This window comes from Bactrocera neohumeralis, chromosome 3 (genome assembly GCF_024586455.1).
Source record: "Bactrocera neohumeralis isolate Rockhampton chromosome 3, APGP_CSIRO_Bneo_wtdbg2-racon-allhic-juicebox.fasta_v2, whole genome shotgun sequence".
NCBI lineage: Eukaryota > Metazoa > Arthropoda > Insecta > Diptera > Tephritidae > Bactrocera > Bactrocera neohumeralis.
This window is the reverse complement of record NC_065920.1, coordinates 72,475,531-72,493,096: the sequence shown is the minus strand read 5'-3', so window position 1 is coordinate 72,493,096 and position 17,566 is coordinate 72,475,531. Positions and strand designations below refer to the sequence as shown.

Genomic DNA, 17,566 nt, shown 5'->3' with positions numbered 1-17,566 from the left:
TTCGGCAACTACTTGTGGACCTAAATATAAGTATACTTTCTTTGCCGTTTATTCTCGTTTATTACTTCGTCTGCGCTACCCTGCCCCGAGAACTATGCAAGCAAACTCATTAAATGTCAACACAAAAATTTAAGTGATACTTTGAAAATTACTTCATTATACGGCACACTCTACTGTAGTCGCTTTCTAGGCGCACCAGCCAGTCGTCCCCCATATTGGACACTTCAAATTTGCCCGTAAACATAATTTCTTTTTAGTCGCCTGTGTGTACATAGGTCTCTGTTGCTGTTTGTGAACTGAACTACCCTCTTACACTTTTGTGGTTGCGCTTGGTTTACCCATTATTCACACGCGGTATACGCCCGAAAGTATGCTCTACAAAGTGTTATGTGTTGGCGTTGGCGTTCGCTTTGGCTTTGAAGGTCAACGAAGTAGACGAAGGCGACGATTTATGCAATATCCAGCGCTCGCTTTTAAGTGAAAACATTATTAAATGTACTTTGATAGCGGTTTTTCGTATGTAGAAAGGGACTAAGAGCAATAGGTGTTGGTTTAAAGAAGGACCAGTGACGCACTATACCTGTTTTGACGATTCTTGAACCAGAAAAATAATTTTTTATATTGATTTCTTATGAAGAATGCTGAATCTAACATTCTTCTTCTTATTTATTTCTTTTGCTGTTTGGTCCCAATCGGAGATTCCAAGTATAGCCAGGTCCTTGTACCTGGTTCCTCCAAAGGAGTGAAGGTTTTCTTCTTCCTAGGATCTTAATAATCACTACGATGACGTCTTAAGTCTGTCCTTATATGATCTAAAAACTCGCAAAATATCAATGATGATGTCGAGAGTAGTTTTATTTAAGAGCTCACCATCATGAACTGAAAGATTTTCGGAAGAAAATGAACTAAAAGAAACCGGGCTCTATGAAATATGTACAAATTATATCTTGTCTTGAACTATCGAAATATTTTATGGGGTATTTGGATGACAAAACTGGTTGATTACCTAAATCATGAGTTTGAGCTGCTGATACAGGTATCATTCCGGATGAAAGTTCGAAGTCTCCACAACCATATCAACATGAGAAATTGAACATGTGACAAGTTGGGCTGAATATCATTCCATAGGAAAGTCCAATCTCTATATCCACATCTACTAGGCAAATTGGACAAGTGACGGATTGACCTAATTTTTTATAGCAAAGATCCGCACAGTTTAAAGAGGTCAATTAATCAGTCCATAAAATACTGTCGATTTCTTAATAGCGAAAAATGGAAAGATTGAAAACTTGAGAGCTTAAAAACTTACCCGCTTGTAACTAGTTCTGCACCATTCTCAAACCAGTCTTAATCATTGTCTGTAATGACACGTGACTTCACTGGTTGTTGAGTGTAAATTTTGTTTTCACTTGTATTGCCCACATGAATTTGTTTATTTAGGTATATTTGGCACTGTCTACCTACTTTGACAGTTTTGACAAAAATGCTGTCTGGTACTTCTTTCTTTAATGTCGGCTAGTTAAGTGTATATGACAATTTGAGTATAGCGGTTTACTTGTACAGCTGTCATATGTCAATAGAAAGTAAGAAGCTGGTGAGAATTATATGAAAATAAAAAGCGAATAAATGAAAATATTCACGTAGGACAAATGTATACATATGTATAAGAGATTAAAGGTTTTTTAGATAGAGAACTTTCCAATTTAGAGATGTGGTCGAAAGTATAATTGGAGGATATCTTGACAGCAGATAATCATTCAAGATTACTTCATTAATGCATTTCATATGATGAAGCCAGACTAAAAGGTCTCATATAGGCATGACAGAACCGTCTGTCGTCTCAAAATGTTTGCGTGTCATCGGCCTTTCCAGGCAAGGAAACAAAAAAAAGTCCGGGAGGGCCGGCCTTGGATAGGTAGCTGTTCACAAGAATGGCGGTGTGAGCCGAGGCGTTGTCGTGTGCAACTTCCAATCGGCTACGATGTCTTGTCGACCCGATTGACCCTTCGTTTGAGTCTCTTGAAGACTTCCACGTAAAACTTGGCGTTGACGGATTGTCAGGAGGAACAAATTCATGGTGAACGATGCCTTTGATATCAAAAAAGGCAATGATTTGCTCATTCTTTAGGTCTTCATCAGCGATTTCTTCCCGGCCCTCCAAAAAGGCTTTGTGCCACCATAAAACACTACTTCTTGCTAAAGTAACATCTGGGTAAGCCTGCTTGATCATATAAAACGTCTCTGTCGCAAATTTACCGAGTCTCACACAGAATTTAATCGCGTACCTTTTCTATTGGGCTTGCACCACTCACAGAAACACGTCGAGCGAAAATGTTTGTCCTGACTCTCCAGGTGCTCGTAGACAACTGACCGGTCGCTCGTTCGTAAGCTAGGAACGCCCTCTACCGAATTCAGTCGGTGCGCATGCGCTCCAAAGTACAGTCGGGATGGAAGACAATCAGTCCTATTACTTTCCGGAAAAATCCTGTACTCCTCAGTTGTTTTATCGTTTTGATTGATATCAAGTGAGAACAAAAATAGCTACTGGGATTGGTAGTTGTAAATGAAAGATCGATATCATAGGACATTAGTAATCGCCGGGGGAAGGAGAAGAAGAGGAAGACCTCGAATCCGTTGCAAACACAACCAAATGGAGAAGGATCGCCAAGCAGCAAAAAGGAAGGGCGACTGGAGCGCTATTGTAAACTCAGCTATAACCGCGTAAGCGTAAGAAGAAGCTACTTATTACTGACATTGAGCTCCGCTTTACAGCTTTTATTGTATCTCAGTAGACTCTTGAATGCGGTCCACTTGTTACACTCATCGACTTCCATTAAATACAATGCGAATGGAACTCTTGCGAGCTTATTAAAACTATATTTGCGCCTTTCTTTCAATTTCAAAAGTTCGTAAATGATATTATTAGAGTAGACCCTATACGGCTAGGGGCTTCCCGACTGCCTGCTTCGCTGGCAACTTATCACCTCATGCTGTTCATTACGCAGTTAATAAGAAAGCGCACAAAGGACCACCTCCGACAAATGACACAGAACAAATGAGCGACAAAAGTTAGTTAAGTTCCGAGAAGAAAGCAAAAAAGACAAAAAACAACAGAGTTGCACAGCACAGTAGTTGTGAGAAGTCAATGGACAATTGAAATTGTCTGCACTACATGGGCAAAGTCAATGTTCAAAGTCATTACATTTATACATTTGTCCTTGCCTGCATTATCCTTAGCCGCCATTTGCACTTTACGGTCGACTCTTGTTGGTAATTGTCGGCAAACGGACACAGGCACAGAGAAAGCAGGCGGAGGAGCAGCGCAGAGGCAAACAAATAAGCTGACATAATGTTATATATGTACATTAAACGGGTGATCCCAGTAGAGGTACGGTGGACATTTGATTCGGCGCCGCTCGCAGTAACTCGGACTGACATATGGAACGACTTGACGCATTTTACGTCGAGATCTTAAATTGAAAGCGTACAAAATACAGCTTCTGAAAAAACTCAAACCGCTCGGCCTACGCAAGCGACATCGCTTCTCTCTTCTTCTTTTCCAAGAAGATCCTGACGTTTTCGAGCTAAATTTTGTTCAGCGATGAGTCCCATACCAAACCATAGTCGATCTCCAGAAGGACCTCCGAAAAAAGATGTTTGTCGGTGACGAAGATTCTTCGCTTAAAATTATCTAAAATCCCAGAATCAGAAATATTTTTATTAAGTTGTATTTTTAGGTCTAAAAGACATGTGGTTTTCGATGAGAAAATACCTTTTTCGAAGTAGGCCTTTTTGACAGCTATTATCTGCTTTAAACTCAGTTTAGTTTCCCACTTTCATAATGAACAGACTTTTTCTAGAACAACGTTTGCAAACTGTGCGAATTTACTATCAAAAAATGGTTCAGATCGAGTTACGCATATTCCAATATTCGGACGATATTATCCTGCAGCAAAGTGGGTAATTTCAGCAGCCATGGATCGCCTTTATACCACGTTTAGTCTAGTGGGTAATGTGTATCCTCAAAGACGATCCTAATGAGTCTATCCGTCATTTCTGAAGCAGTGCCCATCCTTTTTATGTAAAATTTTGTGGAGGGATCTTTCTTTGTGGGCTTACAAAATCCAACTCGTGTAAGAAATGAAACCGAACTAACGTCAATCGCGTCAAGTCGTCGATGAATGGGCCCAAAACGAGTTGACCACCGATCCCGATTTCCAAAAGAAAATTCCGCTCAGCGACGAAGCTCACATATTTGGTTGAATGGATACGTGAATAAACAAAAAAATTGTCGCATTTGAAGTAATGATAAGCCACAAGCCATTTTTTGAGACGTCGTTAAATCCTTAAAAAATTTCTGTTTTGTGAGCTTTATGGTTGGAGGGAATCATTAGTCCATTTTTCTTCAGAAATGAAGTCGACCGTCATTAGTAAACCCTACAGAACCCTGTTTAATTACCCTTTCGTGCCTGAATTGGATGGAATTGGATTGATGGAAATTTTTTGATGAACGCCTTATCTCTCGCCGTGAGCCTGTGTCGTAGGCTCCAATTTTATGTGTGTATGGAAAGTCGCTGTCTACGCAGATAAGCCCGAGACGATTGGCGGCTTAGAAGAGAATATTAGACGCGGCCTCAGTTACTACGAAAATGGTTGGAATTATTAGCAAATTCTTTATTATTCTTATTCTTTCGATCATCAAATATATCACAAATACTCTAAAAAGGTTCTGTGAAAATTCAAAAGGTCAGTCGTTCAAGCCGATCTTCGGTCTCTTTCGAGAAAGTTAGGTTAGGTTACGTTGAATTAGTAGGCATAGCGCAGGTTAGGTCCTTTGCAATACCAGATGGAGTTCAGTTCTTAGGTAGGTTCCTTTAAAATGCCTGCGCTTGCCCGAGCTATGTCTCAAGCTCATATCTCCGAAAATATGTTCCGGATGAACTCCAAATTTTCGTAGAATATTCTCAAATATATTTACATTCGATATGTAGTATATACAAAAATTCGAACTCTCGAAATATAACCCCTCACAGTAATTGAAAAGTGGTTTGCTGTCCTGTTGGGTACTGCCCTGCCAAAGAAGTCAGCCAACCTGCTCCTTTTGCTTTCTTACTTTTCTCACGCTGCGGCGTAAGCGTGTTAAAACCAATTACAGCCCTTTTATCTACATACAAACACCTTTCAGGCACACACACACACACACATGCACAGCGGAGATACGCACATTCTTTCACACGCTTGGTGTTTTCTTAGCGCGTGCTGTAGCACAGCAAAGTGTGGATAAGCGATAAACACCCTGTTGTTGCACTCACGCACCCATACTGACGCGCTTTTCTTGCATCACACACACACATATGTATATACGTATCTGCATGCACTTATTTGCACACTTCCAACTTTTCGACCCCACCAACTTCGGTTCAATCCAGTCGAGAGTCCCCAGCAACACTTGTAGATTTTTAATGATTTTATCTTTACTTCGAGTAAATTGCTGCTGTCGTTCGTACCCCTCATCCCCCCCATTTTTCACTGTTCCAACCCATTCATAAGCGTAAATCGCCTTTTCACTTGCGTTTACATATACGTGAACAAGTGTCCAGGGTGAACGGTGGAAAATGCTGCGTCCAAGTGCATTTGTCGTGAGCGAGGGCATGTATGTGTGCATGTGTGTATGTGTGTTTGTCGGCAATTGCAAATAAATAAGGTCAAGAAGGTGTGCCGTTTGCATGATCTTTGTTTGTACTTTTATTTCCGCTGTTTATCTGTTGCCTTCTCATTGTCCTTTCATGGCGAATTTCTTGAACTTTCTTCTTGCAGGATTAAAGTACTTTTGCCAAAGAAGCTTCATAATAAGGAATACAAAAGGATAAACAAAATACAAATTACAAGAAAATTGAACATTGAAAGGCGTATGAATAAATTAGCTTTAATAAAGGAAAGTAAACGAATAAGAAACACGCTTCACTTTGAAGGAAGATCTAATGTACAGAAAGGCCAAGGCGGCGAAAGTGATGAAACATTGACTGAGAGCCAGGAGTTTATGGCATATTTTATAAAAAATATATAAATCACTCAATTGCGAGCCTTCAAACATGCATTCTAGAGTAAATTACTTGTGAGAGAGTGACATCTGGCGTCGAAACTCCGTTGCATGTGAACCAGGAATCTTACCAGTTAGTAAGTCTTATCTTGACAAACACTGCTGTTTTTGGTCGACAATTTATTGAATATTCAGACTTCGTATATCAGGACTATTTCCGCAGCAGTCAGAGCTACATAATTTATTGATTGATAAACGAGGAATGCACAGCGACCTTAGGTCTATTGTGCCCTCTTCTAAATTACAAAGACTCACGTAGACCCAGTATATTGATAAAGTCTAATATTTTACTGGATGCTAATGAAACGATGAGATTCCTATTTGGAAACATGAATTCAAGGGCCTTTGACCTGCGTCTGCAGACTGCTGTGCAGTCTTCTGGTGTTTCAAGCTCCCTTTCACAGGACCGACAATTTACGCAAGAAGCTAGGTCCATGTTGTGTAAGTGCTTCTTTAGCTTGCAGTGGCCAGTGTAAAATGCGACCAGTAGTCTGATTTTATCCCTAGTGAGGTCGATTACATATTTCAACCTGCTGAGGTTATAAACCGCTAAGTATGGTTATACGTTCATTGCGATAGTTGTGTTGGAGATTTATCTCCATGCATCGACTTATGGCAAAGGCTCCTGCCTGAAAAATGCTCGGAAAGTTTCCCATTGGTATGGAGAGTTTGGTGCGTGATTCTGCGACCCTTGCACCGATTCTCTCCGACGTTTTCGAGCCGTCAGTGTAGCACTTGATCGTACTATCCCTAAGCAGTAGTTCGATAGTCGAGTCATTCCATTCAGCCTTCCTGCCAATGGTAACCTTGAACATCTTGGTGAAGTTAACCCCCTTTGGAAATGCCGTCTCTTGGGAGAAGGGCCAATAGCATAGTAGCACTTAACTCTTTCATCCACTGGAACGAGATTGCCTTACCTCTGCCATACCTTTCTGCTGTCATTTGTAGCAGTGTGTGCTTGGCTACTTGACCGATCTCTAGATGAAGTGTTGTGAGCTCAAGCATCACTTCAAGTGATGCCGTCGGACAAGTACGCATTGCAGTAGTATGTTTGGTTTGGGTCGCTAACGGAGAGTTTCTGAAACGTAAACCATAAATATAGTTCAACCATTGAAAGAAACCTCTTCTAGAACCACTACAGGATTTTTTGCTTTACATTTTATGAGTAAACTTCATCACAAACACAAGTGTTTGGGTAGCAGATTCCTAAATAAACATCTGAATATTCTGTAAGAATAGAGAACGCAAAGGAGATACTTGACAACGTAGTAGCATTCAACAGTCGCATCATTACTGGTGACTAGATGCGGGTTTAGGAATATGACGTCGAAGCTGTCAAATAATCTAGCAAATGGCGTTTCGAAAATGAGCCGAATCCGAAGAAACCGGATTTCGCTGTGGGCACAGAAGGCCATCATAGCCGAGGTCCTAAGCGTTGGCGCTTTTATTGGTTTAGAAGCCTATTTTCCGTGGCTCTAATAAAGCTTTGTATTAAAATACGTAATTATGTATCTCTTTGTGTCAGTCTGGGTCAATTTTGAGTGGTGAACTATAGATCAAGGAAAAGAGTTTTATAAAACTGGAGCTTTGAAAGATCGTTAGAACACATCCAAAGTGGTTTTAGTAATGTAGACATCGCTGTCTTAAAGTCTTTTAAGTACAAGTAGTACCTTTTTCCCCCTAATATTTGAACATGATATTTAAATTCTTACCGAGCACCCGAAGACACAAACATTCACATTTTATTTTTCATTATTTCGTTCGTTTTTATTAATTTAAATCTTTAAACCAGCTAACAATGCGTTTATCTTCAGTTTAATGTTTTGCGCGAGGGAAAACGAAAATCTCAACAAATCACCCGCGTTATCACATTTTACCCCGCTTAAGCTTCTTTCGCCGCTTCGGTCACAGGCGCTGGAGCTGCGGTGCTGGATGGTTCGGCATTGTCGCTGCTATTGGCTGAGCGCACATCCACGACATCGGAGTCATCGCCCTCGGATTGGGGGTAGGGTGGGAAGTGTTGATCTTGTGGGTATTGTGGCTGCTCGGGTTGCTGTTGCTCGGGCTCTGGCTGTTCTTGTTCCGGGTATTCGACAGGTGCAGGTTCGGCTGCTGGCTCTTCGGCGGGCTGTTGTTCGACAGCAACTGGAGCGGGTTGTACAAAGTGTTGTTGTTGTTGTGGCAAGTATTGCAAGTACTGTTGTTGGACTGGCACAACGGGCTGTGCGGCAACAACTTGTTGCACAGCTGGTGCAGCAACAGCAGCAACGGCAGCAACCTTGGCGGCGACAATTGGTTCACGTTGTACAACCGCATTGAAACCATTCACATCGTCAGCGGTATAGGTAACGGTACGCTTATAGCCATCAGCATCGATAACGCTGTACGAACCGGCAACATTGCCACCATCACGGCTCTCCACCTGGCTCTTGATGTCACCGGTCAAGGAATCATGTACGCCATAAGAGAAATCATAACGTGGAGCGGATTCGATTTCGACTTGCTTGACAATGGGTGCAGGTGCGGCAGCGACGACGGTCTTGGTAACAACTGGTGCGGGAGCGGCAACTTGCACGGCTGGTGCGACGGTCTTAACAACTGGTGCAGCGGCGACAACGGGCGCGGCGGCTAGGTAAGACTTGGTGTAGACGGGCGCGTGATGGTAGACGGCGGCAGCTGGTGCGGCATGTTGGTACACGACCTGGTGGGCGGGGCTAGCATAAGTAGTCACGGCGGCGGGCAGGTGATGGTAGGCGGCATAAGGGTTGTAGGCGTAGGTGGCAACGCCAGCCAAGCCGGAGCCGGCCAAGGCGAAGACGGTTAAGACGCTCAAGAACTGTAACGTAGAGTGAGGTTAGATTTGGGTTTTGACAAAATATTAAAAAATATATTACAAAAATAAGTAAAAGTCAAAACATTGTAAAATTTTGGAATTATTTCAGTTAATTTCAATTTTTTTGAAAAAATTTGGCAATTTTTTAAAAATCTTTTGGATGTAATTTTTAATAAAAAATAAGTAAAAATTCACTACACTGTAAGATATTAAAACATTTTCCTTTATACAAGTATTTTTTAAAACTATTTTTGAAATTTTTTCAATATTTTTGCATTATTTTCAAATTTTTTCGAAAAAAAAATTTAAGCAGATTTAATAAATCTTTTATAAAGTATTAAGAACAAAATTATGAAGATATGACAGAAACGTTTTTAGTTAAAAATTGGTTTTAAACATTTTCGAATATTTTTTGAAAAATGTTGTAAAATATCTTTACTATTTTGTAATAAAATGTTATATGTAAGAAGTTTTCATAAATTACATCTATTTATGTATATTGTAATATTAAAATAAAAGAAAAGACAAAACAAAATTAAATTCTGAAACTTTTTCAGTTAATCTGATTGAAATATTTTTGAAAAAAAAGGGAAATTTTTTGAAGTTTAAGAGTTAAATTATTTCTTAGTTCAAAACAGATTTTCTAAAATTTTTGAAAAATTTAAATTTCGAGGATGTTTTCAAAATGTAAAGGTATTTTAAAAGTTTTCGAAAAAATGTGTACAAATTTTATAAAAAGAATTTCTAATTTTGTAAAACGATAATAAGTGAACTGTAAATTTTTTTTAATTAAAAGTTTCAAAGAGTATTACAGGTTTTAAGTTACAAAACAAATTAAAAAAAAAAAATTAAAAAAAATTAATTTTACTGCAAAATTTGTAAAAATAATTAAAAATCGAATTAAAATTAAAAATGTTGTGAAAAATTACACTGTTGTAGTTTAAAAAAATGTTTGGATTTTTTTTTAATTCTAATAAAAAATTTTGAAAAAATCTCAAAATTTTATAAAAAATTTTATGCAGTTCAAGAAATACATTTTTTTGGTTCCAAAATACTTAACTGATATTTTGAAAAAAAAAAATTGAGAAATTTTTGAAAATATAAATTTTTTTAAAAATTTTCCAAAAAATGTGTACAATTTTTATAAAAAAACATTTTAATTTTGTAAATTTCTTTTTGTAAAACGATAACAAGCGAACTGTAAGACATTTTTCTTATTAACTTAATTAGCTTTATAGAATATTGCAAGTTTTGAGTTACAAAAAAATAAAAAAAAAATTGAATTATCCTGCAAAATTATTAAAAATTATTAAGAATCAAATTAAAATTTAAAATGTTATACAATATTACACTTTATAAGTTAAAAAACCAGTTTTTGATTTTTATTTTTTTTTATAAAAAAATTTAAAATTTTGAAAGAAATCTGCAAATTTTATAAAAATTATTAAACATTTTATTAAGTTTAAGAATTATTTTTTTTAGTTCAAGATTTATTTTCTAATATTTTGGAAAAAAATTACGAATAATTTTTGATAATACACATTTTTTAAAAGTTTTCGAAAAATAAATTCTATAAAAAAATGTCTAACTTTGTAAATCTATTTTTGTAAAGCGATAACATGCGAACTGTAAGCAAATGTTTAAAATAAATAGTTTTTTAGAACATTACAGGTTTCGAGTTAAAACATAAAGTTTTTTAAAAATATTTAGAAAAAAATTTCAAATTTTTGGCAAAGTGCTTAAAAATTATTTTATTAAAAAAAATTTTATTTTTAGTTTTTTTAGTCAAAAAATTCAAAATTAAAAAAAAGTTAAAAATTTTATAAAAATTATTTAAAGTATCAATAAGAAAAATAATAAAATTCAAATATTTAAATTTTTTTGAAAATACAAAAAATTGAGAAAAAAATTTCAAATTAAAGATTTTTCAGTTTTTTTTACTTTTTTGTACAATCTTATCAGAAAAAATCATTTTAAGTTCTGCACTTCAAAGAAAAGCCTTATTAATCCTTCCTAGAAATCACTGTTGTTGCCTTACAAGCTTTGTCTACTTGCGCTCAAACGGCGCTATCTTTAATCTCATTTATGCTTTCTTCAAAATTAGTTGACCATGGTAAATAAAACAATTTGCTGTGCCGAAAAAAATGCTGCGCGCGCTAATGAATTCCTATTCTTTGTGATAATCAACGCTGCTTTGTGCCGTTTCCGCTTTCATAATCCTTTTCTCAGCAACTTAAGCTGCCGCTGACAGCCGCGCCAAGCACAAATACATACAAACAAACAAGGCGATTTAATATGCATTTCACAGGATGTTGATTCTTAGCTGAATATTTTTTTAAATTATTTATTTTGTGAGTCTTTATTAATTTTATTTTTGGTCCGTTTCGACACTTAATTAATTTTTCTATATTTTGTATTTTTTTTGTTTAGTATTTGCTATTTGCCTTTTCCTTTGAGCAAAATGCGTTAACACCAAATTGCACTTACTTTGCTTGCCATCGCTGCTGAAGATTATTAGAAATTTTGTTAAATAAAACACGCCACGAAAAGTAAATTTAACGAGGATACGCAAATTTCTTTACTATGACCAAAGCAACGCTGCTTGCACTGTTGCACGGTGAACTAACGACGGTGTTGTGATGCTGTCAACAGGCGGTGACAACTATTTTATATGCTGCGCCGCATAGGAAGGCAGCAACAAAGGCGAGCAGCAAAGGTAATTTTAGTAAAAAAAAACAAGAAAAAGGTATGAAAAACAAAAGAGTGTCGAAAAACTGTAGCGATTTGAATAAAAGAATCGGCAAAGAAGCCGAAATGGCGCGCAAGCCAATAATCAGCAGCTTAAGAAATACGAAAAAAATTAAAAACTAAAAAAAGTGTTTGTTTTCATGCCTCGACGCATGTGTATTGTAAGTACATACATACATTTATGTATGTGTGTGAAGCATTGATTTGTATGCCAATTACTCACGGCTGCTCGAGCAAGTGTCGATACAATTTTCGGCATCAATTGAACTGTTTCGAAAAAATGTCGAACCGGATGACGAGCGCAAGCGAAAAACTGGTTGACATGCGATTGCGAGCACTTGGATGCGAGTGTGGGAGGAAAAAATATTGAAAAAAAGCAAAAAAATATATTTAAAAAATAAAAACATAATGTATAAAAATTAGAAAAAAAAATTTAATAAAAAACTAAAAATAAAGAAATATATTTAAATAAATAAAAAATATAAAAATATTAAAAAATAATATTTAAAACAAGAAGTAAAAACAAGAACTAAAAAATCGCACCAATTATACGAAAATTTATTACTTCAATTTATTTATTATAAAAAAATTTAAATTTATTTATATACAAAAATAAAATAATTTAATAAAATTTGAAAAAAAAATCAAAAATAAAAAAATGTATATAAAAGAAATATAAAATTGCGTTTCAAATAATTAAAAAATATTAGAAAAAAATATTGATTTTTACATTATTAAATTAAAAATAACAAATATGTATTTAAAAAAAAAAATAAGGCAAAAATACATAGAAAATAATTTGAAAAAGCAAAACAAAATTAAGAAAAATTGAAAACAAAAACTTAAAATTAAATTAATTTTATTTAAATAATAAAAAAAAAAATAATTAAAAAAAATAAAAATTAAAACGAAACAAATAAAAAAATGCATATAAACTATTTACAAAAAAGAAAAAATTAAAAAAAAATTAAAAGAAAAATTACTTAAAAAAGAAATAAAAAAGAAATGAAATTTTTTTTAAATAAATAAGGAGGGGCTAAGTTCGTGTGCAACCGAAAATTTTATACTCTTGAAACTCGTAAGAATCAAAGACAGGGAAATACCTGGAAGTACATAAGGCTTGTTAGTTATATTGGGTCTAGGCCGAGTTTTCACCCGATTTAATTCATTCTAAGCACAAAGTTGGATCGTTATAAGAAAAACACGCTCTCTCACTGTAACATAAAAATGTCAGAGGAATGCCACATACCAAATTTAGTTGAAATCGATAGGACGGGTCTCGAAAAATGTGTTTTCACCTAAAAGTAGGCGGCCTATTATGGGACGGCATTTCAAGCTCCTTACGTACAGCTGCAAACAAAACCATTGGTTTTCGGAAGAGGCAAAATAACTGCTGGTACGATGAAAAGTGCTGTGTCGCAGCTGAGAGAAAACAGACTACATACTTCGCAACCTTACAATCGACTACAACACGTGCGGAATGTGATAGATACCGAGAGTTGAAGAGGAAATCGATACGCATTTGCAGACAAAAAACAGCGAGACCGAAATGCGTGAGTATGAAGAGCGTGACGAGCTGGCCAACAGGGGTAATGCTCGAAAATTCTACGAATCTGCGCCAACTACCGTGGGATAAGTCTCCTCAACATCGCATATAAGGTTCTATCGAGCGTATTCTGTGAAAGATTAAAGCCCATCGTCAATAATTTGATTGGACCTTATCAGTGTGTCTTTAGGCCTCGAAAATCTGTAACTGACCAGATATTCACCATGCGTCAAATCTTGGAAAGAGCCGTGAAAAGAGAATCGATACACACCACCTATTCGTCGATTTCAAAACTGCTTTTGACAGCACGAAAAGGAACTGCCTTTATGCCGCGATGTATGTCTGAATTTAGTATCCCCTAAAAACTAATACGGCAGTGTAAACTGACGTTGAGCATTTACCAAAAGCTCCATCAGGATGGGGAAGAACATCTCCGAGCCGTTCGATACGAGGTGTTAGAGGTGTTAGACACTCCCTATCGTGCGACTTCTTCAATCTAGTTCTGGAGAAAATATTTCAAGCTACAGAGCTGAATTGAAAAGGTATAGTTCTCTATAAGAGTGTACAGCTGCTGTCGTCCGCCGATGATATGGATATCATTGGCCTTAACAATCGCGCCGTTAGTTCTGCTTTCTCCAGAATGGATAAGGCAGCGAAGTAAACGGTAGTGAACGAGGGCAAGACGAAATATCTATTTAAAAATATACTAAAAAAATTTGCATCAAAAATCCCCACAAATCTACAAAAATCGGCAAATTGTAACATTTTCGAAATGCAAAATATAAAAAAAGTATAAAAATAACTGCAAAATTGTTACACCAGTGCAAAAATAAAAAAATATAACAACAAGAGCGCAAATTTGTCAAATCATGCTGATCGATCACTGGATTTCAATTTTCGTTAGCGACGCACAATTTGATTACTACAATCACCAGGTAGTGCACAGGCATATATTTTATTTTATTTCTACATTTTTTTGATTTCTGTACATTTTAAAATTATTTGTTTTTGTCAATTTTATCACGCTTCAATTGCTTGGCGGCTGCTGTGACAGTTGTGGCGCCAAAACCGGTTCCATATTGATTTTTAAAGGGCAATAGTGTTTGTTGTCAATTGTCACATTGACACTTAATCCGCTTAGCGGTCAAATGCCAGACGCATGCACTAACACTAACAGCAGACAGTTTGACATATACATATGTATATATATACACCCCCACATGCAAAGTCGCCAATACACATACAAACATGCATTTGGCTTAAACGGAAGAAAAACCACATAAATTGATTGCTATCAGTTGGCTTTTTATTAAAGCCTAATATAGACCTAAAAATGTTTGAAGAAAAAAAAATTGTGAAAAAAATTTAGGAAAAAATTTATGAAAAAAAATTAAAAAAGAAAATTAAAGAAGAAATTTGATAACAACATTGAAAAAAGAATTAAAAAAAAATTGAAAAAATTAATGAAAAAAATTTGAAAAAAAAATTGCAGAAATGTTAAAATCTGCCAAACAGCACGCCAAGTTTAATTAAAAGCGCAGTTTGACATTTATTAATTGCTAAAAAGCAATTACACGCTTAATTGTTGCCGAAATTTTTAGCATAAAAAAGTTTGTCGAAATCACTAAATGTATGCGGCAAGTTTAGTGACATTCCAAAAAATCGAAAACGGACAAGCAAAAACGTTATTTTCGGCTGCACGAAAGCTGTAATACCCTTCACAAGTGCATTTCTTATAGCAACAAAGGGCATACAAAGATTTTTATCTTCATATCGATATGTCAGTTTGTATGGCAGGTATATGCTATGGTTGTCCGATCTGAACAATTTCTATGGAGATTATATCATAGCTTAAGGTAATATTCCATGCAAAATTTCGTGGGGATATCTCGTCAAATAAAAAAGTTTTCCATAGAAAGACGTGATTTTGATGGATCAGTTTGTATGGCAGCTATATTCTATAGTGATCCGATCTGAATAATTTTCTCGGATATTACATCATTTCTTATGGCACTACTCCGTGCCAAAATTTCGTGAAGATATCTCTTCAACTAAAAAATTTTTACATACAAGAGCTTTATTTTGATAGATCTCATTGTATGGCAGCTATACGCTATAGTGATCCGATCTGAATAATTTCTTTAGAGATTGTAGCTATGCTTTAGATCATCAGCTCTGCTAAATTTCGTAAAGATACTTTGGTAAATAAAAAAGTTTCCCATACAAGGACTTTATTATGATCGTTCAATTGGTATAACAGCTAAATGATATAGTGATCCGATTTCAACAATTTCTTCGGAGATTACATTATTGTCTAAGGCAATAATCCATGCCAAATATTGTGAAGATATCTTGTCAAATAAAAAAAATTTCCATACAATTGCTTGATTTTGAGCGTTCAGTTTGTATAGTCGTAGATATCGGCGGTTCCGACAAATGAGTAGTCTCTTTGGAAGAAAGGAAATTGATTCTGCTCTTAGCTGATCCTTTATACATATGTATATGTATATATACATTTTAGAGTCTCCTACGTTTTCTTCTGGATGTCACAAGCTTCGTGGTAAACCCAATATACTCCGTTCAGGGTATAAAAATTATGAGAAATCAGCGACAGACTTTTTTCGAAAGACAGTACTTTTGTCAGTTAATCGTACCAATCACCTCAGCATTGCATTTTTAGTTGTCATGCACTGTTGCTGTAGTATTATAGAGTCAATCTGTGCTTTACTGACCTACAAGTGAAAACACATACACATACACACGTTTGGTTTACGAGTATGACATTTACTTTCTGCACTTGAACTAAAAAATTGGCCAACTTTCGCAGATTACAATGTAAAATTTGCAATCAGAGCTTAGCAACCTAACAACAAGGGAATTGTTGTTGCTCATTAATTGTTATCGCAATACAATCATCCAATTATATTAATGTAAATAGGATAATTGAGAAATTTTATGAGAAAAACCATGTGATAATGCATTTGTTGAAATATTGTCAGTCCAGTCGGCGAACTTCAATGTTTGTGAATATTTTTTAAACAGAAATTAAATTCAAAAAGACATTAATTTTGTTGATGGATATTTGTTCATTCACGAAACTTGGTGTAAACTTACATTTTTATGTCCCTAGCATCTTGTCGGAAGCTATTCGTTAGAGTTGTATGGAGGAGGTTGAGGTGGAAATATTCATTATCCAGCCTTGAAATACTGAAGCTGAAACATCCTTCGACGAACCAGAAGACATAATCGAACCTGGCATCTCAACAAATTTCTAATAAGCAGAAAGTGCTTTATCGGTCTGCAAGGGGTCTTATGATCCAGGATATAGGGGGGCTTAGGTATCACAATGGGCCGCCGTTCTAAGCTTTCGAAGTGAGTTCCCCCTTAGGATCGACCCCTTAAAATAAGCTAGTACACTGCTATTTTCTTTTATTTAAAAAATTTAGTTTTCCACCTTATTTTGACTTAATATCGAGAAAGACTCTTTATTTCAAACAAAAACACTTACGCCTAAATATATTTTTGTATGGAAGCCGCTGGGTTTTCTGTTCGTTAAAGTTTTTACTTTCTCTTATTGTAAAAAATGTACATTTTTCTTCTTTGGCACTACAACCGTAGGTCGGACTAGACCGAGCACACAAAACTTCGGCAGTTTCTTCAATACTTTGCAAGGTCACGCTAGTTGTACATTCCAAGTGCAGACAGGTCGCTTTCTATTTGGTCCTTCCATTCCCTCTTCAACTCTCGGTATCTAGCCCATCCCGCAATTGTTGTGGTCGATTGTAACGTTGCGAGGTAGGCAGTCCGCTTTCTCTGCACTACACCACGGCAATCCTCATCGCACCAGTTCTTTTGCCTTTTCCGAAAACCAATGGTTTCATTTGCAGCTGCACGTAAGGAGCTTGAAATGCCCTCCAACATTCCCTTATACCGAGTTGCTGATGAGTGCTCTCAGAGAGCAGGAGTGCAAGTCGAGTAGAAAATCGTTCGGCTGTCTGTTGTGATTGCAGCTTATCGACGTCGAACCTTCCTTGTGTTTGTTGGCGTGCGTTTTTTGCTGCACAGAGGGTGGTGCGTATCTTGGCTGCAACATGATAGTGGTCCGAGTCGATGTTAGTATCTCGGAGCATACGCACATCTAAAATACTGGATACGTGTCCACCGTCTATTAAAAATTTCCGATCGATCTGGTTGGTGGCTTTTCGATCCGGGGACAGCTAGGTAACTTGATGAATTTTTCTTTGCTAGAATCTAATACTAATGTCAAATAACAATATTTCGGGCCCCGTCGAAGTCGATCAGCCTCAACCCATTTGGGGATGTTTCATCATGGAGGCAG

At 36.3% G+C, this 17,566-nt stretch overlaps 1 protein-coding gene across 1 annotated transcript; it reads right to left on the bottom strand.

The window, feature by feature from the left end:
* Positions 1-7,869: 7,869 nt before the first annotated feature.
* On the bottom strand, positions 7,870-11,551 carry LOC126752186 (cuticle protein). Its single transcript, XM_050462803.1, has 2 exons — positions 11,421-11,551; positions 7,870-8,936 (listed from the first exon to the last, which is right to left on the bottom strand). The coding sequence occupies exons 1-2, from the start codon at positions 11,430-11,432 to the stop codon at positions 7,983-7,985; spliced, it is 966 nt and encodes a 321-aa protein (XP_050318760.1). The 5' UTR covers positions 11,433-11,551; the 3' UTR covers positions 7,870-7,982.
* Positions 11,552-17,566: the final 6,015 nt, after the last annotated feature.